At 43.8% G+C, this 20,627-nt stretch overlaps 1 protein-coding gene across 1 annotated transcript in view; it reads right to left on the reverse strand.

The window, feature by feature from the left end:
* Window positions 1–311: 311 nt before the first annotated feature.
* The window catches only part of LOC120918968 (NXPE family member 1-like), a 30,935-nt gene continuing 10,619 nt past the window's right edge, over window positions 312–20,627 (reverse strand). Inside the window, exons 3-6 of the mRNA XM_040330886.1 lie at window positions 15,450–16,162; window positions 10,748–10,809; window positions 6,056–6,274; window positions 312–1,068 (exon numbers count right to left, since the gene is read on the reverse strand). Of these exons, the coding sequence (XP_040186820.1) occupies window positions 533–1,068; window positions 6,056–6,274; window positions 10,748–10,809; window positions 15,450–16,162 (1,530 nt within the window). The 3' untranslated portion in view covers window positions 312–532. The remainder of the gene's footprint in view (window positions 1,069–6,055; window positions 6,275–10,747; window positions 10,810–15,449; window positions 16,163–20,627) is intronic.

A 20,627-nucleotide genomic window follows, 5' to 3' on the forward strand; every position in this document is an offset into this window, starting at 1 on the left:
GGCCATGGAGCTTCGGATCGGGTCGCGTGCCTAGCCTTGCCATTCTGCCGACATATATCGGCGTTAGGCTGTCCTTAAGACCCCATTCACACCTCCGCGACCAAAACGCCGGACACTCGTGCCGCTGGAGGGGAGAATCCCCATTGCTGTCTATGGTTCACATCTCATAGACGCCGTACGCCTGTCGCCTGAAAAAAAGTCCCAGACCCTTTTTTTCAGGCGGCATTGGCGTTCGGCCATACAAAGCAATGGGAAGGCTTTGTTAAAAAAAAAAAAAAAGTTACACACTCGCGGCAAAATATGCCGCGTACGCGGCGTATCTTGTCGCGGAGGTGTGAATGCAGCCTTAGTGGTTAAGTGGCAAAAGGTTGCTGACCCCTGATTTAGAAGCTGAGATATTTTTAACTAAGGATATTTTAAAATATATCTTTGGTTTCTTTAATGCTTTCAATGCAAGTCAAAAATGTGTAAAATCTGACTGTATGGTGAGATGAATACAGAAACTTTCAATCATGAAGTTCAGTGTATTACATTAACAAAGGTAACTCAAAAACATGTTGATCTGATTCTTAAGAACAATCTCTGGTGGATGAACATTGAAAGATTTAAATGCTACAGTCATGTCCCACACATCAATCATCCCAACATTAAGACCATTGAAAATATCCTTCACTAAGAGATATTGAATATACCCATGAAAGTCACTAAAACGTTCCACATCCAAATTAATCTCTCTGATGTTTTCAGATTTGATGATGACCTTTGTATTTGGGCTTCGTGAAAACAAGTTCTCTATGGCCTTACGAACATTGAGGAGCCTTCTGATGAACAGAGAAATAGGAAAAGCTCGGAAATGTTGTCCCAGCGTGATAACAATAACCGTGTCCGAGTTTCCACCAATTTGGTCAATTTGGTGAGGGACATCAGCATAGTCCCTGGCATTGAAGAAGCTCAGAGTTACAAAAGGGTGCCCGTGTTTTTTCCACTGTATGTAGATGTTGTTGGTTTGGTCTATGGCCATGTAAGTCCTGTGCCAGCCATTTCCGTGGAGATCAAAGAACTTTAGATCTTGAAAAAAGGTAAAAAAAAAACAATTTATTGTTATTACAAAGTTTGATATACTGTAGGAGATATAAATAATTATATATAAAAGGTAAAAAAAATATAGGAAAATATATAAAACACCCTTTAGCTTACTTATGATTTTCTTCTAAAGTCTTTAAAGCGGAGTTCCACCCAAAAGTGGAACTTCTGCTTTAAAGCGGGGGTTCACCCTAAAAACAAACTTCTAACATTACATCCAGCTCACTACCGACATTGTCAGTATGCCGTTTTTTTTTTTGCTGTACATACCTTGTAAAGCTATTTTCTTAGCCGGCTTCCGGGTAGTAAATCCCGCAGGAGTGGGCGTTCATATGCAGCAGTTAGTGATTGACGTGATGACAAAAACTACACCCCCCGTCGCATAAGGAGCGTCACGAGTTGCCGAAAGAAGCCGAACGTCGGTGCGCAGGCGCCGTATAGCGCCGACTCGATGTTTGGCTTCTTTCGGCAACTCGTGACGCTCCTTATGCGACTCTTCGCCGCCGTACATGCCCCTTTTTGCATGTCATTTTTTGTGGGGGAGTGGGGACTTCCTGTCCCACTTCCTCCTTCTGCCCAGGGACCGCCTCAGCGACTTCTCTTCTCGCCTTACGTGGCCCCTCCCTTTAGGCGATCTCCAGGGACACGTGACAGGTCCCAGGAGATCGCCTGTCCACTCACGCATGCGCAGTGAGTGCCCGGCCGTGAAACCAAAAGCTGTCACGGCCGAGTGCCCACGCTATGAATGGAGGTGCCGGCCAGAGAGGGGGGAGAGGAGCGGAGCTCCGGGCGGCCGCGTCGCTGGAACGTGAAGCAGGTACGTGTCTGTTTATGTAGCTACTTTTTGTAGTTGCTGACTTTTAATAAACACTAAAAGGCTGGAACTCCGCTTTAGATGTGTTTTGAATTTTACTAGTAACCTGATTGTTTGAAGCCTGACTTTTTAATAAACAACACAGACCAGATAGGATATAGGATAGATATTAGGATAACTTATTTTAAAACATATGAGCTCTGTTAACATATTTAGGGATACACACACACCGGTCACTTTATTAGGTACACCTAAAATTTGCAGTGCGCGGCAGTTGTGTGGATGAAAATACCTTGTTGATGTCAGAGGAGAATGTGCAGACTGGTCTGAGATGATACAAAGGCAACAGTAACCTAAATAACCACTCATTACAACCAAGGAATGCAGAATACCATCTCTGAAAGCACAACGCGTCAAACCTTGAAGCAGATGGGCTACATCAGCAGAACCAAACTGGGTGCCACTCCTGTCAGCTAAGAACCGGAAACAGTCTACAATTCGTACACGCTCACCAAAATTGGACAATAGAAGATTGGAAAAACATTGCCTGGTCTGATGAGCATTGATTTCAGCTGCGACATTCAGATGGTAGGGTCAGAGTTTGCCTTTTATCAACGGGTGGTGTAATGGTGTGGGAAATATTATCTTGGCACACTTTTGGCCCCTTAGTACCAAATGAGCATCATTTAAACGCCATGGCCTACCTAAGTATTGTTGCTGACCATGTCCATCCCTTTATGACTATAGTGTCCCCATCTTCTGATGGCTCCTTCCAGTCGGATAATACACCATGTCACAAAGCTCCAATCATCTCAAACTAGATTCTTGAACATGACAATGCGGTCACTGTACTTCAATGGCCTCCACAGTCACCAGATCTGAATCCAATAGAGCACCTTTGGGATGTGGCGGCAGGGGAGATTCTCATCATGGATGTGCAGCCGACAAATCTGCAGCAACCACGTGATGCCGTCATGTCGATATGGACCAAAATATCTGAGAAATGTTTCCAACACCCTGTTGAATCTATGCCACAAAGAATTAAGACAGTTCTGAAGGCAAAAAGGGGGTCCAACCCGATACTTACAAGGTAATAAAGTGGCCTGTGAGCGTATAGCAACTTTAAAAATAAACATCAAATACAGTTTAGCACCCTCCTAGGTAGGTGCTAGAAGAGAGTATAGTTTTTGGTCTTTCTGCTTACCAGGAAGATGGTCAGGTAAAACTTAGAGTGCTCTCTGCCTACCAAGGAGCAGGATCTATTGGTTAGGTCTGCTCATTGTACTCAGATGCAGCTCAGCTTGTTCTGACTGTCCCCCCACTGGGCCAATAGGGAAGCATATTGGACAGTGGGAGGGAACCTGACAAGTGAGTGCACAGGCTTTGTTACAGCCCTGGCAATTGGCAGAGAGAAAGTGCTGCATTGCATATTGGGATACTGTATAAAAAGCCAGAGTACATGTGACCAAAGTTAGTTGTCACCTCCGCAACCAGCATGAAGCCAGCGTGCGTTCCAAGCCTCGTTCTCAGATGCTCGGCCCGAACGTGATGTCACATAGGACCCAGGAGTGACAGTCCCGCAATTCGGTGTACATTTTCGTTTGAAATCTTCAGGAAGTATAGAATTAGCTTAACCCTTTACAGCTTTCCATTGCTCATAATTTCAGCCAACTAATTTTGGAAAGCAGGTTGCACACCTAGAAGTATTCCAGGTGCCTTCCTTGTTTTCAGTTCAGGTTTATAGACAAATGCCCTCTACACTGTAGCTACATTTATGAAAAGATTTCTGGCTTCTAGCAATTTGTGATCTGTTTCTCCAGCAATTACACAAGTGCAGCAAAACATACCATTCAACATGAATTAAACAGGTATATGGATCAGATGTCTTCTTATAATGCAACATTTGTGTATTGCTACTACTGTGTTTCCCCGAAAATAAGCCTGGGTCTTATATTAATTTTGGCAACAAAAGACACAGTAGGGCTTATTTTCGGGGTAGGTCTTATCATGCAATGTACTGTCTTCTCTCCCCCTGCCTGACAGGAATCCCCAGTGTGAACTGAATTAAAATGCTTGTAAAATCCTATAATTCACTATATTACAGTAGTATATAATGTGCAATGTGTGTGTTTCTGTAATATAATTGTGCCAAATACCTTAGTTACAGCTCCGCTCTGTGCTTCTGTGACCCGCCAGAGCTCTATTCCCAGCAATTATATTGCAGAAACACACACATTGTACATTATATACTACTGTAATAGAGTGGATTATAGGATTTTATAAGAATTTTAAACTAGGGCTTATTTTCGGGGTAGGACTTGTATTGCAGCCCTCCTTAAATATAACGCTAGGTCTTATTTTCGGGGAAACACGGTGTGTTAATGGTCACAGCACATGGTAATTGTGGAAGTTTATGGTACCACCTTGTGCTAAATACTTTGGCCCAGATTCACAAAGAGCAAGGCGCACATAATGCCGCCGTAGAGTAACCACTTGTCACGGTCGCTAGCGTGCCAAACGGACAGCGAGGCGCGGTCATGCCCCAGTTGGCTCTGGGTGGAATTGAACCCAGGACCTCTCCATTGCTGGTCCAGGTCTTTGCCTCTGAGCCACTTCTCAGTTGATATTCTTCTTGCTGTCCGTCGGAGCCTGGTTCTGAACTATGTGCAGATTGCCTGTCTCTGGATCTCCCTACAATCTGCACTTGTCTATCCTGGTCCAGCTGAGGCAGGTTTCCTAATCAACCAGGGTATAAAGCCCTGCCTCACTATGAGGGAGGTGTCAGTTCATTGTACTCTGATTGTCCTGTCTGTGCCAACGGTTCCTGTGGTTGTCTTCAGCTACAAGACTGACCCCGGCTTCTGACCCTTTGGCTTACGTACCCTGGATTGCTGCTGTCTCCTGCCCTCTGCCCCCGGCTTGTACTTTTGGACTTTCCCTGCCTTCTCCATCCCTAGACCCACGGCTTGTGCCCCGGACTTGTCTTAGGTTTCTGTCTGCAAACCCTGAACTTTCCGTCAGTAGTTACCTGACTCTCTCTGGAATCCTGGGCCACGGCTATACTTGACTATCCTGGGCTAATCTCTATCTAGCCCCCGTGCACAGACTCACAGCCCAGGTAGTGTCTTACCTGTATTACCGTGGGCTGTGTGTACCTGCAAGGGTGAGCTTACAAATCGGCAAAATGGACTCCACTCAAGGTAAGCCCCCACACCACTGTACGCTACGCCAACGCAGCGCAGAGAGGCAAGCATTGCATTCAGCAAGCCAGTGCTCCCAACGCTGCACCAGCATGGCGTGGGTTTCGAAGGCACACGTCGGCGTAGGTGGAAGTGGGTGTGACCCCATGCAAATGATGGGCCGAGCGCCAGACAGGTACGTATCACGAACTGCACATGCGCCGTGGACGCAACCCCATGCGCCTGCTCACAACCACGCCGGCAAAACTTCCTAAGCTATGCCGGATCACTGCGTACGCCGTGAACATAACGTACGCCCAGCCAGACACACATGTTCACTGGTGCAGACCGGTGCATGTCTGTTGCCGGGTTGCACCTCCTTTATGGGGAATAACTTTACACCGTGACGTACAACTTACGCGCATCTCACGTAGCATGCGCCGGGCACACGCACGTTCGTGAATCGCAGTATTTCCCTCATTTGCATGTTTGAATGGCTAATCAATGGGAGCGGCACCATGCGCCCAGCCTAAATGTGCGCGCAAGCTACGTCGGCGGGGTGTAACCTGGTTTTAGGCGCATGTCTGTTTGTGGGTCTGGCGCACAGATACGACGGCACACATTTGCACTTACGTCGGCGTAACTTGTTATACGTCGGCGTAAGTGCTTTGTGAATCTGGGCCATACTCCAAACATCATGGTACCATGACATCTGGAACAGGTGTTATATGTTTGAGAACAGTGAGGTGTACTTTTTGGATAGGGAGGGAAACCAATGCATTCAATCTGATCAGTCATTCCAAAAGCAACATTCCTTCTACATTCATTTCCTACTGGTGTGCCCGATTCTGTCTCACCTCCACTGAGTGTTACCTTTCCTGTAGCTTTCTCCCAACTGCACAAATACATAATACTTCAGTATAGTCCACCCCCCTCAGTGAAGCAGAGTTTACTCATTCTAGTTTATTTCAGTACTCACATTTTAGGTGTTCTGGGAAGTATTCTATCCACTGACGAAGTGTTGAATCTCCCATGAGATATATGATTTTACCAGTGAGACAAGTGGTGATATTAGCCAAGGGTTCATGGGAAGACACGTTACAATGGAGAGGATACCAAACGTTATACAAAAAATACCCACTAGGGAATGGAAGTGACATACCAGTTTGGCATTTTGGTTTAACTTCTATTGACATATCTGCAAAACAAATGTAAAATGAAAAAAAATCATTAAAAAAACAACTATGGTATGTTTACCATTACGGTATAGCTATCAATTTTAAAATAACTTTGGCATAATTTACTGTGAAGTGTGGTAAAGCAATGAGAGGAACTGAAGCTAGCCTTATGCCGCGTACACACGATCGGAAATCCCGACAAGAAAACTGTGGATTTTTTTCCGACTGCATTTTGGCTCTAACTTGTGTTGCATACACACGGTCACACAAAGATCCGTCAAGAACGCGGTGACGTACAACACAACGATGAGCCGAGAAAAATTAAATTCAATGATTCCGAGCATGCATGTTTTTTTGTGCTTCGGAATTGCATACAGACGGTCAAAATTTACGACAAGAACTTTTCCCGTCGGAAAATTTGAGAACCAGCTCTCAAATTTTTGTTGACGGAAATTCCGACAGAAAAAGTCAGATGGAGCCTACACTCCACAGAATTTTCGACCAAAAGCTCACATCAAACTTTTCTTGTCGGAATTTCCGACCGTGTGTACGCGGCATTATTTGTATTTTTGTGCATACAGTATATGGAAGTCGGGATGAGCTTTGAACATTGCCTGTTCGCTGAACAACGAACAATTTGGGGTGTTCGCGGCAAATTCGAAAAGTGTTTGGGGACCCGGGTCCTGCCCCAGGGGACATGTATCAATGCAAAAAAAGTTTTAAAAATGGCAGTGTTTTCGGGAGCAGTGAATTTAATAAAGCTTAAAGTGAAACAATAAAAGTGAAATATTCCTTTAAACGGTTCAGGAGAGGGGGGGCCGCACTCTGTCCCCCCCCCTCTTTTCTGCGGCTGGCCAGGTTACGTGCTCGGATAAGGGGTCTGGTGTGGATTTTTGGGGGAACTCCACGCCATTTTTTTAAAATAAATTGGGGTGGAGTTCCCCTTAAAATCCACACCAGACCGGAAGGGTCTGGAATGGATATTTGGGGGGAACCCCACGTCATTTTTTTTTAAATTGATGGCCTCAGGGGCCTGGTAATTGAATTCGGGGGCACCCCCACGCTTTTTTTTAATGAATGAATTCGCTCTCAATTGCCAGAGCCGTCAATTCATTATAGCCGCAAGTCTGTTTTAAATGACTTTTTTTCTTTCAGAAATGACACTTTGTGCAGAGACAGTTCTAAGTACGAGAAACATGCGCTATTTCACATGCTTACTTTACACCCCCCCCCCCCCCCCCTAGGTACGAAATTTAAAGGAATATTTCACTTTTATTGTTTCACTTTAAGCATTATTAAATTCACTGCTCCTGAAAAACGGCAGTTTTTAAAACTTTTTTTTGCATTGATACATGTTTCCTGGGACAGGACCCAGGTCCCCAAACAATTTTTAGGACAATAAATTGCATATTAGCCTTTAAAATTAGCATTTTAGATTTCAAATGTTCGAGTCCCATAGACTTTAACAGGGTTCTAAAGTTCACACGAACATTTATTTTGTTCGCAGGTGCTGGTGCGAACCGAACAGGGGGGTGTTCAGCTCATCCCTATATGGAAGGAGTACCAGACCAGAAGATAAGAGTCCAATTTAATTTATTGATTTTGTGTTAAAAGACAGCTAATTTTTTTAGGAACCATCAGGACTTCAGTTAAAAATGAGAACCTTGAGTGGACTCAAAGTAAGGCTTTCCTGTTTGAATCTGTGCAGGGAAGCTGATTTATGGATTAGGATTCCTGGCCAGAAGTATCTGCATCAGCAGTCAAAATAAGCTTATCAGTAAATAAATTTGGACACTGTGGGTCAGATTCACGTAGACTAGTGGCGGCGTAACGTATCTTAGATACGTTACACCGCCGCAAGTTTTCATCGCAAGTGCCTGATTTACAAAGCACTTGCAATGAAAACCTACGCTGGCGGCCTCCGGCGTAAGCCAGCGTAATTTAAAGGGGCGTGTGCCATTTAAATTAGGCGCGCTCCCACGCCGGACCTACTGCGCATGCTCAGTTTCGAAATTCCCGCCGTGCTTTGCGCGAACTGACGTCATTTTTTCGAACGGCGATGTGCGTAGCGTACTTCCGTATTCCCGGACGTTTTACGCAAATGACGTGAATTTTTTTATTTCGACACAGGAACGACGGCCATACTTTATACAGCACATACGTGTGCTGAGTAAAGTTAGGGCACCCAAAATGACGACCACCTTTGCGACGGGAAACTAGACTAGCAGCGACGTAGCGAACGCGAAAAACCGTTGTGGATCGCCGTAACTCCTAATTTGCATACCCGACGCTGGTTTACGACGCAAACTCCCCCCAGCGGCGGCCGCGGTACAGCATTCTAAGATCCGACAGTGTTAAACAATTACACCTGTTGGATCTTAGGGCCATCTATGTGTAACTGATTCTATGAATCAGTCGCATATATACTCTGAGAGATACGACGGAGTATCTGAGATACTCTGTCGTATCTCCTTTGTGAATCTGGCCCTGTATCTTTTGGTCTGGCCCTCTTTCCTTACTTAGCACCCTCTAGTGTGTGCTAGAAGTGAGTGTTGGAGAAGAGCATATTGCTGGCCAGTAATTGAATTGGGTCAGGGTTATTAGAGGCCAGGGCTGGATGACTCATCTTGGCAGCTCTTTCTGGTACCTCCCCCTGGAAGAATCTCCAAAACTAGAGGGTGGGGGTTAGGAGGAGCTGCCTTGAATATTTATGGGTCCTCAGCCAATCCTAAGCAGTAGGCTGACAGGGAACTAGATTACTTCATAACTAGACTTTAGGGTGGAGCTCCGCTTTAAAGACTATGTTTATTAATTTTCACGTCTTGTAATATTCACGGACATTTAATTTTGTCATGATCTTTAGTATCTAATTTTTATTCTTCATTTAGCGCATCTTGTTTTTCTTTTTTATGTAACCACTGTACAATATTCACAGTAAAGTGAGCTTTACCTACATTTATTTGTTCACATTACCATGGAAGACACATAAGGGCCACAATAGTGTGATACCGTAGATAACATTTATTGTGGCCCTTATGTGTCTTCCATGGTAATCGGGATCCAAGTTTTCCATCTATTGGTTTGAGACTGAGATATACATGAAATTTAGCCTATCTACATTCCAACTACCACAGTGTTAACCTACACGCTTTCTGGGGTCTTCTTTTAATTAAGAGACCGCTGGATATCTGGTAAGCAGATATACTAATCTTATGGTGGAGGCTCTCTGTCTATTGGATCGTCACCGCAGTTTTTGATCAACACCTATGGACTGTTTTTTTCTGTTTCTTTCACTGCACTGGTGATCGGGACTTTCGTTGCTTGTTTAAAGCGGATGTGCCAGTATAAAAAAATATTAAAAGCCAGCAGGTACAAATACTGCAGCTGCTGACTTTTAATATTAGGACACTAACCTGTCCTGGAGTCCAGCGCCGTCCGCAGCAGAGGACGAGCGATCGCTCGTCTCTCTGCTGCTCCCCCCTCCATCCTCAGTGAGGGAACCAGGAAGTGAAGCGCTCCGGCTTCACTACCCGGTTCCCTACGGCGCATGCGCGAGTCGCGCTGCGCCCGCCGATTGGCTCACACGCTGTGTGCTGGGAGCCGAGTGTTCCCAGCACACAACAGGCGACAGACGGGAAGTCAGAAAAACCCGTCTTTTGCCCGTAGCGTGTGGCCGTAAGTGGGTGCAAATACCTGTCTTTAGACAGGTATCTGCACCCCCTCCCCCCTGAAAGGTGTCAAATGTGACACCGGAGGGGGGGCGGGTGCCGATCAGCGTGAGTTCCACTTTAGGGTGGAGCTCCGCTTTAAAGACTATGTTTATTAATTTTCACGTCTTGTAATATTCACGGACATTTAATTTTGTCATGATCTTTAGGATCTAATTTTATTCTTCATTTAGCGCATCTTGTTTTTCTTTTTTATGTAACCACTGTACAATATTCACAGTAAGGTGCAGCTTTACCTACATTTATTTGTTCACATATGTGTACCACTTATGAGCATTGCTCTGTTTATTTTTATATTTATTAGCGCAGTTGCTCCCACATAATTTTTTCCTGTATCCTGAAGAAGCCCAGCGGTGAAACGCGTTGCTGCACAAGGGCTCACTGTACAAATTACATCATTTTATATGATTTTTATAACATTTAAAAAAATTTGACTATACCATGTACTTTTTTCAATAAATTGGTATTTTTCTAACCTCCACATTGTTTTCTATGCCTCTAAAGTCTGGCCCAGTGGTGACTCTTTGAGCACCGTTTTTCTTGTTTCTACTCTTTATGTTCTCCGATAATAAAAACCTAAGGGAGGCAGTACTCATTTCTCACTCCATCCTTAAATTTTTTTAAAAATAAAACAATTTGCCAAGAGTTGGTTGTTCAGCTAATATAAATTATAAATGGTTCTCATTACGAGCAAAAAGAACTAGATACACATGAAAGTTTGTTAGTGGAAAATAGTAATTAATAATAATTAAGATCAAAACTTACTTTTACATTTTACTACATCGACTTGATTAATGTCTTGTGGAATTTCAACACCAATGTTCGACCTTTAAGTTAAAAAATAACAAGAATTTTTTATAGGTGAAATTTACTTTCTCTCTCATGATCCTGCTAATAACATGCCTCTTGTTTCTTCACTTCTCTTAGTAATAGCAGCACATATAGTGTGCACAAACACTGGCTAGGCACACATTTAACCCTTTGATTGCCCTAGCTGTTTAACCCCTTCCCAGCCAGTGTCATTAGTACAGTGACAGTGCATATTTTTAGCACTGATCACTGTATTAGTGTGACTGGTTCCCAAAAAGTGTCAGAATGTCCGCCACAATATTGCAGTCCCACTATAAGTCGCTGATCGCTGCCATTTCTAGTATAACATGTTTTATTGGATATATGTTTAATAGCAGAAAGTAAAAAATGTATTTATATACAGTACAGACCAAAAGTTTGGACACACCTTCTCATTCAAAGAGTTTTCTTTATTTTCATGACTATGAAAATTGTAAATTCACACTGAAGGCATCAAAACTATGAATGAACACATGTGGAATTCTACATAACAAAAAAGTGTGAAACAACTGAAAATATATTTCATATTCTAGGGTCTTCAAAGTAGCCACCTTTTGCAGCAGACACATCTCTAGAACTGGTAAGAGGAGACTGTGTGAATCAGGCCTTCATGGTAGAATATCTGCTAGGAAACCACTGCTAAAGAAAGGCAACAAGCAGAAGAGACTTGTTTGGGCTAAAGAACACAAGGAATGGACATTAGACCAGTGGAAATCTGTGCTTTGGTCTGATGAGTCCAAACTTGAGATCTTTGGTTCCAACCCTCGTGTCTTTGTGCGACGCAGAAAAGGTGAAGGGATGGACTCTACATGCCTGGTTCCCACCGTGAAGCATGGAGGAGGAGGTGTGATGGTATGGGGGTGCTTTGCTGGTGACATTGTTGGGGATTTAATCAACATTGAAGGCATACTGAACCAGCATGGCTACCACAGCATCTTGCAGCGGCATGCTATTCCATCCGGTTTGCGTTTAGTTGGACCATCATTTATTTTTCAACAGGACAATGACCCCAAACACACCTCCAGGCTGTGTAAGGGCTATTTGACCAAGAAGGAGAGTGATGGGGTGCTGCGCCAGGTGACTACCTCTTGAAGCTCATCAAGAGAATGCCAAGAGTGTGCCAAGCAGTAATCAAAGCAAAAGGTGGCAACTTTGAAGAACCTAGAATATGAAATATATTTTATTTTATATTTAGTTTTGATGCCTTCAGTGTGAATCTACAATATTCATAGTCATGAAAATACAGAAAACTCTTTGAATGAGAAGGTGTGTCCAAACTTTTGGTCTGTACAGTATATATTTTCTTTAATTGTTTTATTTTTTTATTTTATTTTGTTTTCTAGTGCAAAAAAAGAAAAAAACGCAGTGGTGATCGCCGCAGTTTCCACGGCAATCTACGCCATTTCCGGCCCCCACACGGGAGAAGACGGCCAAAAGACAGCAGGGACCAGTGGGATAGCGCAGTGCGACTCGCACATTCCCAGTAGTAAACCAGGAAGTGAAGGTGCAAGCCTTCACTTCCTGATTCCCTTATTGAAGATGGCGGCTGCAGCACCCAAGAGCCAAGGGACAGATCGGCTTCGGGTGCTGACATCGTGGGTACCCTGGACAGGTAAGTGTCCTAATATTAAAAGCCAGCAGCTGCAGTATTTGTTTAAGTTATTTGTTATTCACTTGCAATGTCCCTTTGAACTTTCTAGAAAATGTGACTACTCCAATACACATTAAAACATTCCAATGGGGGCATTTGTTCTGGTCACAACTGTCTAAGGCCCCGTACACACGATAGAATCCATCCGCTGAAAAATCTCAGCGGATCGGTTTCAGCGGATAGATCCCCTGGTGTGTACAATCCAGCGGATCTGTTTCCGCAGATTTTTATCCCCTGGGATGGATTTTAAGCGGATAAAAAATTGAAGACATGCTTTCAAATCTATCCGCTTGAATCCATCCCAACGGATTGATCCGCTGGTCTGTACAGACTCACCGGATCAATCCGTCCAAAGGGATCCCCCGCATGCGTCGTAATGATTCGACGCATGCGTGGAATTCCTTATATGACAGCGTCGCGCTCTTCGCCGCGTCATGATCGCGGCGACGGCGCGACACGTCATCGCGAGGGGATTTCGGCGCGGATTTCGATCCTATGGTGAGTACACTCCATCGGATCCAAATCCGCTGAAATCCTCGAGAGGATTTATCCGCGGAAACGGTCCGCTGGACCGTATCCGCGGATAAATCCTCTTGTGTGTACTAGGCCTTAGGCTATGCCTCCAGCATGCATTATTTGCTGTGCTGCCTCTTCAGCTAAACCGTAATGCTCAGGGAGTCATTTGCCAAGTAATACACTCTAAAGCCCTGTACACACGATCGGATATGTGATGGAATCTAATCCGATGGATTTTTTCTTCGGCTATCTGAAGCTTACTTTCATCAGTCTTGCCTACACACCATCAGTCAAAAATCTGACCGTGTCCAAATGCGGTAACGTAAAACACTACGACGTGCTGAGAAAAATGAAGTTCAATGCTTCCGAGCATGCGTCAAATTGATTCTGAGCATGCGTGGATTTTTGACCGATGGACCTCCATACAGACGATCTTTTTTTTATCCATAGGAAATTTTTAAAACATGTTCTATTTTTTTTCACCGATTGAAAACAGGTCCGTCTTCATCAGACAAACCAATCGTGTGGACAGGGCTTAAGACCCCTTTCACACATGCAAACCGTTTGTACGGTTTTCATCCATCCGTTGACAGATGAAAGATGCATCTCAATAGAAAAACGGATGTAAGTAGATGGTCATCCATTTACATCTGCTTCCGTGAACATCCGTTTTTTTTGGAATGGATGAAAGTCCTATTTTTCTTGCGTTAAAAAAATGAATGTAAACGGATAAACTATCCATTTTTGCATGAAAAAATGGCTAAGGAATCTAGCTGGCAAAGGTAAAAAAACTGATGTAAAAACGAATGAAAAACAAACAACAAACTGATGTAAACTTCATACATTTCTTTGAAAAAAGTGACTAAACTAATGAAATGAAGGAGGCCTTATTTGTAAAACAAAGATTGTGTACATATTGTATATAATTATAAAAACAAATCTTATAACGTTTAACCAAAACTTAAAGTGGATGTAAACCCAATTCATGAAATTTGAGCTGGGCTTCTGCAGTATTTTGTTATCTCTCTTCAAAGAGCTATGTTCCATAGCTCTCTCCTGAACGTTCCTATGTTATCAGCCTGATAACTCCGGACAAATTCTCTGACACCTTAGATAAAAGCAGCCTGACATTTCCGTCAGGGGAGGTTACTAATATAGTTTAGCAGGGAGCTGGCCCTGTTACAAAACACCTCTGAAGGTCTCTGCCTATGATGAGAGGGGGTGTGTGCCTTTCCTCCAATCAGCAATTTTAGCTATCTTGGCTGTATGTCCAGACATCACACTCTGTGTTAACCACTTAACCCCCGGACCATATTGCTGTTCAAAGACCAGAGCACTTTTTGCGATTCGGCACTGCGTCGCTTTAACTGACAATTGCGCGATCGTGCGACGTGGCTCCCAAACAAAATTGGCGTCCTTTTTTCCCCACAAATAGAGCTTTCTTTGGGTGGTATTTGATCACCTCTGCGTTTTTTAGTTTTTGCGCTATAAACAAAAATAGAGCGACAATTTTGAAAAAAATTAATATTTTTTACTTTTTGCTATAATAAATATCCCCCAAAAATATATATATAAAAAAACATTTTTTTTCCTCAGTTTAGGCCGATACGTATTCTTCTACATATTTTTTGTATAAAAAATCGCAATAATCGTTTATTGATTGGTTTGCGCAAAAGTTATAGCGTTTACAAAATAGGGGGTATTTTTATGAATATTTTTTTTTTACTATTAATGGCGGCGATCAGCGATTTTTTTTCGGTACTGCGACATTATGGCGGACACTTCGGACACTTTTGACACATTTTTGGGATCATTGGCATTTTTATAGCGATCAGTGCTATAAAAATGCATTGGATTACTATAAAAATGCCACTGGCAGTGAAGGGGTTAACACTAGGGGAAGGGGTTATGTATGTTCCCTGGGTGTGTTCTAACTGTAGGGGGGGATAGACTGACATGGGGAAATGACTGATCTTCTATTCATACATTGTATGAACGGAAGATCAGCATTTCTCTTCCTGACAGGACCGGGAGCTGTGTGTTTACACACACAGCTCCCGGTCCTCGCTCTGCACGCGCGCGGGATTTGGGGGCGCGCTTGCGCCCCTATTGGCTGCTGGGCGAGGTGACGTATAGCTACGTGCTCTCGTAGAACGGCGGCTGGTCGGCAAGCAGTTAAACAGGAAGAGAAAGTTTCCTAACACGATCTGAACATTCTAAACAGTGTATAAATGTGAAGACAGCAGATATGGATGTAAAACCTATGTAGGGAGATTTGGTTCACCCCATGCATCATCTGAGGCAGTTCACTTCACAGGGTGTATGGAGGGTTTACATCCACTTTAAATATTTTTTTTTTTCCAAAACCAATTTTTGAAGTAGGAAGAGTTTTCACAGTTGCCATTTGAGGAATGCATAAAGAAATGTTAATGGAGAAAATAATGACCTTACCTTGTGAAAAGCATCTTCTCTTTGTCAGTGAGGTAAGCATGAGGTGTGTTCTCACTCCTCATTGATATTAAAGCTTCACAAGGGACACCAAGGAGCTTCATACAATAGAAGAACTCTCCATATTTGTCATCCCCATAATCACATTTTTCTCCTTGTGGGTCCAACTGAAATCCACATTCTGTATGAACCTCTTGGCTCTTATTAAGAAATTTACCTATATATTTAACATTCTTATAACCCTGGTTTCTTGCTCTCCATAAAGAAGAAACTGCTTCACTAGGATGCATTAGGAGTATGGACATTTGCACCCGTCCTTCCCAAAATAATGTAAAATAGACATTATATGTTCCATTGTTAAAGTCCTCCATTCTCCCAGAAGCTGCAGCTCCTAGATTTGGTGAAAATATCCGGGCTCGTAAGAAGTCTCCTCCATAGGTCTTCTTTTCCCCCAAATAATTAAACATTTGAATTTTCACAATTAAGGTGTCTCCAAGGCAGTATTTAGGTTTATAATTTAATATTGTTGCTGTACTGTTGGTACCGCTACTTATTTCAGTTAAGTTGTTGAAGAACACATTTGGAATCGTTCTGTTTATAAGGTCTAATTTGCATATCACTTGCTGTTCTAAATCGTGGGGCTTTGCTGTTGTAGATTTTGTAAGCTGAGTAGTTGTAGGAGAGCCATACGGGAGAAACTGAAAGTTTGGCAGTTGCTAAAAATATGGGAAAGACACAAATGCAAAAAGTATTAACTAACATATTAGAAATATAAACACAACAACAATAAATATACCATTGTAAACCTTGGCCCAGATTCAGGTAGATCCGCGCAATATTTGCGTGGGCAAAGGGCAACGATTTTTGCTCTGCGCCCACGCAAATATTTTGATATGCCCGCGATTCACGGAGCAGTAGCTCCGTAAATTGCGCGGGCGCTATGCTAAATAGCCTGGCGTAAGGGCGCCTAATGTAAATGATCCCGCCGGGGGCAGGAATCATTTAAATTAGGCGCGCTCCCGCGCCGAGCGAACAGCGCATGCTCCGTCGGGAAACTTTCCCGACGTGCATTGCGGCAAATGACGTCGCAAGGACGTCATTTGCTTCTAAGTGAACATGAATGGCGTCCAGCGCCATTCACGAATCACTTACGTAAACAACGTGAAATTTAAATTTCACGAGCGGGAAGGGCGGCTATACTTTAGCATTGGCTGCCCCTGCTATAGCAGGAGCAACCTTGCGCTAAAGTCGCCGTATGGAAATTCCGTACCTTGCGTGCGCAGGGCCCGCGCAACTTTTGTGAATCGGTGGTAGTATGCAATTTGCATACTATACGCCGATCACAATGGCCGCGCCCCCTAGCGGACAACGCAAGAATGCAGCCTGAGATATGAAGGCATAAGGAGGCTTATGCCTGTCATATCCTAGGCTGCAGTCCGCGTAGCGATGTTCCTGAATCAGGGGCATTCGCTACGCGGGAGCAAAACAGCTATTGCGCCGCGCAACCTATGGTTGCGCGGGCGCAATAGCTTCTTGAATCTGGGCCCTTGAATAAAACTTTAAGTCAAAAAATATATACCGTATTTATTGGGGTATAGTGCGCTCCCGCGTATAGCGCGCACCCCTAAAGTTGCTCCGAAATTCCTGTGAAAAAAATATTTTTGTACTTACAGTTTGGTGTCTTGCACGGCGTCCATCGGCGGCCTCATCGGGTCCGGCGTCCGTCTGCGGCTTCGGGTGTCCTCTTCGTCGGGTCCGGCGTCCTTCTGCGGCGTCCTCCTCGCTTGTTTCCCGCTTCCCCGCGCCGAGTTTGAATACTGCGCCGGCATATACCGAGCGCAGTACACTCGCGTATAGTCGGCAATGCTCGCGCTGACGTCCTGGACGTACAGGACGTGAGTGCGAGTGTAGCCGAGACTGCCCGACTATACACGAGTGTACTGCGCTCGGTATATGTCAGCGCAGTATTCAAACTCAGCGCGGGTATCGGCGTATATATCGTGCACCCACGATTTTGCCCTGATTTTCAGGGCAAAATAGTGCGCGTATACGCCGATAAATACGGTATATACATTGGAACCTTGGATTACGAGCATAATCCGTTCCAGGAGAATGCTCGTAATCCAAAGAATGCGCGTATTAAAGTGAGTTTCCCCATAGAAATCAATGGAAACATCAATGGAAATTCGTTCCGCATTGACTTCTATGGCATGCAATACCGCATGTGGTCAGAGGTGGGGGGTGCCGGAGAGCCTCAGAAACACTCAGAAAGCCCTGGGACAGCTCGGCTGAACTCGGAAAGGCTAGGGAACGGAGTATTTCTGAGCATTTCTGAACGGCTCCGGCTCTCCCCCACCTCAGGCCAAACATTGTACTGCACACCGTTGTGGCTTGAATCCTGCTAGTTTTGCAAGACAACACACGCAAACCGAGTCAGGATTTAAAAAAATAAATAAAAAAAACAGTGCTTGTATTGCCAAACGCTCGTTAACCGCTTTTTAAAAAATGTGGAGCCCTAGAAAATCAGAATTTCCAAGCTGGAAGTTTGATTGAAGGACCTGTGATAGCCTGTAATAGCTCAACCAACCCTGTGGTAGCACATATCTATGGAACTTCACTCACCATACAAACATGATTAACAAAAAAGATTTATTGGTGTCAAAGATAAGAAAAAGACATTAACCACTTCAGCCCCAGACCATTTAACTGGCCAAAGACCACAGCACTTTTTTGTGATCAGGCACTGCGTCGCTTTAGCTGACAATTGCGTGGTCGTGTGACGTGGCTCCCAAACAAAATTGCCGTAATTTTTTTTCCCCAAATAGAGCTTTCTTTTGGTGGTATTTGATCACCTCTGCGGTTTTTATTTTTTGCGCTATAAACAAAAGTAGAGCAACAATTTTGAAAAAAAAAGCAATATTTTTTACTTTTTGCTATAATAAATATCCCCCAAAAACATATATAAAAATGTTTTTCCTCAGTTTAGGCCGATACGTATTCTTCTACATATTTTTGGTAAAAAATGTCAATAAGCGTTTATTGATTGGTTTGCGCAAAAGTTATAGCGTCTACAAAATAGGGGATAGTTTTATGGCATTTTTATTAATATTTTTTTTTTACTAGTAATAGCGGCGATCAGCAATTTTTATCGTGACTGTGACATTATGGCGGACACATCGGACACCTTTGGCGTTATTTTGGGACCATTCACATTTATATAGCGATCAGTGCTATAAAAATGCACTGATTACTTTGTAAACGTTACTGGCAGTGAAGGGGTTAACCAGTAGGGGGCAGGGAAGGGGTAAAGTGTGTCCTAGGGATGTGTTCTAACTGTAGGGGGGGATGGGCTACATGTGACATGACACTGATCACCGCTCCTGATTACAGGGAGCTGTGATCAGTGTCCTGTCACCAGGAAGAATGGGGAAATGCTTGTTTACATCAGCATTTCCCCGTTCTTCCTTTCCGTGAGACGATCGCGGGTATCCTCATGGACATCGAGTCCACGGGACCCACGGTCAGACTCACGGAGCTCGCAGCGGGCGCCCTGGGCCTTAAAGACAGCATACATATACATCGATTTGCCCAGCTGTGCCATTCTGCAGACGTATATAGTCGTGCAGCGGCCGGCAAGGGGTTAAAAAACATCATAGATACATTAGTATTAAAGCTATAAAAACAAAAGGACCGTCTCTGGACAGGTGGTGCAATTCCACCCAAGTTGCAGGAGTTGATAAAATGCTGTAATACAGCTGGGATAATATCCCCAGGTCTAAACGACCTATGAAGAGTGACCAAAGTGTTAAATCAAGGTTGAACTGATATTCAAAAAGGGAGGATGAATGACGTCAAACCACAAAGTGGAAGCTATGAGATGAGATCAATGGTTCTCCCGATCTGCATTGGAAAACTGTGGACAAGTTGATGATTGTGTTAAAGTGGGGGAGCATTGCTAGGTAACAGTGGTCAAAAAGAGGTGTACAAGTGGAATGGCAATGAATACAAGTGTCCAATAAAGGGATGTATGGCTCACTGGAACCATAAGAACATAGTCCTCCTTGACCTCCCTCTCACTGTACCAATGAGTCCCTAATAAGACTCATGCCGCGTACACACGATCATTTTTTGGGGCCTCTAGAAAAACAACGTTTTTTCCAACTTCATCATAAAAACGGCCTTGCCTACACACGATTGTTAAAAAAAAACCTCTAGTAAAGCGAGGTGACGTAAAACACGTACAACGGCACTATAAAGGGGAAGTTTCATTCGGATGACGCCACCCTTGGGGCTGCTTTAGCTGATTTTGTGTTAGTAAAAGACGATTCGCGCTTTTCTGTCTGTTACAGCGTGATGAATGTGCTTACTCCATTACGAATGGTAGTTTTACCAGAATGAGCGATCCCGTCTCATAACTTGCTTCTGAGCATGCGCAGGTTTTTCACATCGTTAAAGCCCACGCACGACCATTTTTACAACCCGGAAAACGACATTGTTTAAAACATTGTTAAAAAATAGATCATGTTCGAATTTTTTTTTTGTCGTTTTTCAGAACCCGAAAAATGATGTGAAGCCCACACACGATCATTTTAAAAGGCATTTTTAAAAAACGTTGTTTTTTACAAGCTGAAAAATGATTGTGTGTACGTGGCATTACTCTCACGCGCCAAATAAAACAGGAAAAAGTGAAGAGGTAATCCTTTCCAGAAACTATTAGTTCTTTCCCAAGAATGGTAAATGTTTTGATACTTATCAGCTTGTGATCAAGTCCACAAGTCCAGGTTCCCGGGGTAAGTTCCTCCCTTGTCTTTGAAAACAGCAGCCTTGCATTTCTTCACAGCTACCTTCCACCTTAAGCAGGGCCGATCCTAGGGTCACAGGCGCCTGGGTGCAAAAATATTTCTGGCGCCCTCACATGGGAGTCGTCATTTTACTAACTCCTCCCCTTTACAAATGTTTCTATGGCAATGACTCAACAACAGAGATGCTCCCCCACGAAGTCTTCATTACCCTGGGATCCTTACATGATCTCTTAACAATAAACAAAATACAGGAAGAGAAGCAGAGAACTTTATTGGGACCTGGAGGGGAGCCTCTGTGATGGACACAAAGAGGGCTTCTGTTAGAGAGTCCGTTAGATGTTTGGCGCCCCCACCTCTGCAGGCGCCTGGGTGCAATGCA

The sequence above is a fragment of the Rana temporaria genome, chromosome 12 (assembly GCF_905171775.1).
Source record: "Rana temporaria chromosome 12, aRanTem1.1, whole genome shotgun sequence".
Taxonomy (NCBI): Eukaryota; Metazoa; Chordata; class Amphibia; order Anura; family Ranidae; genus Rana; species Rana temporaria.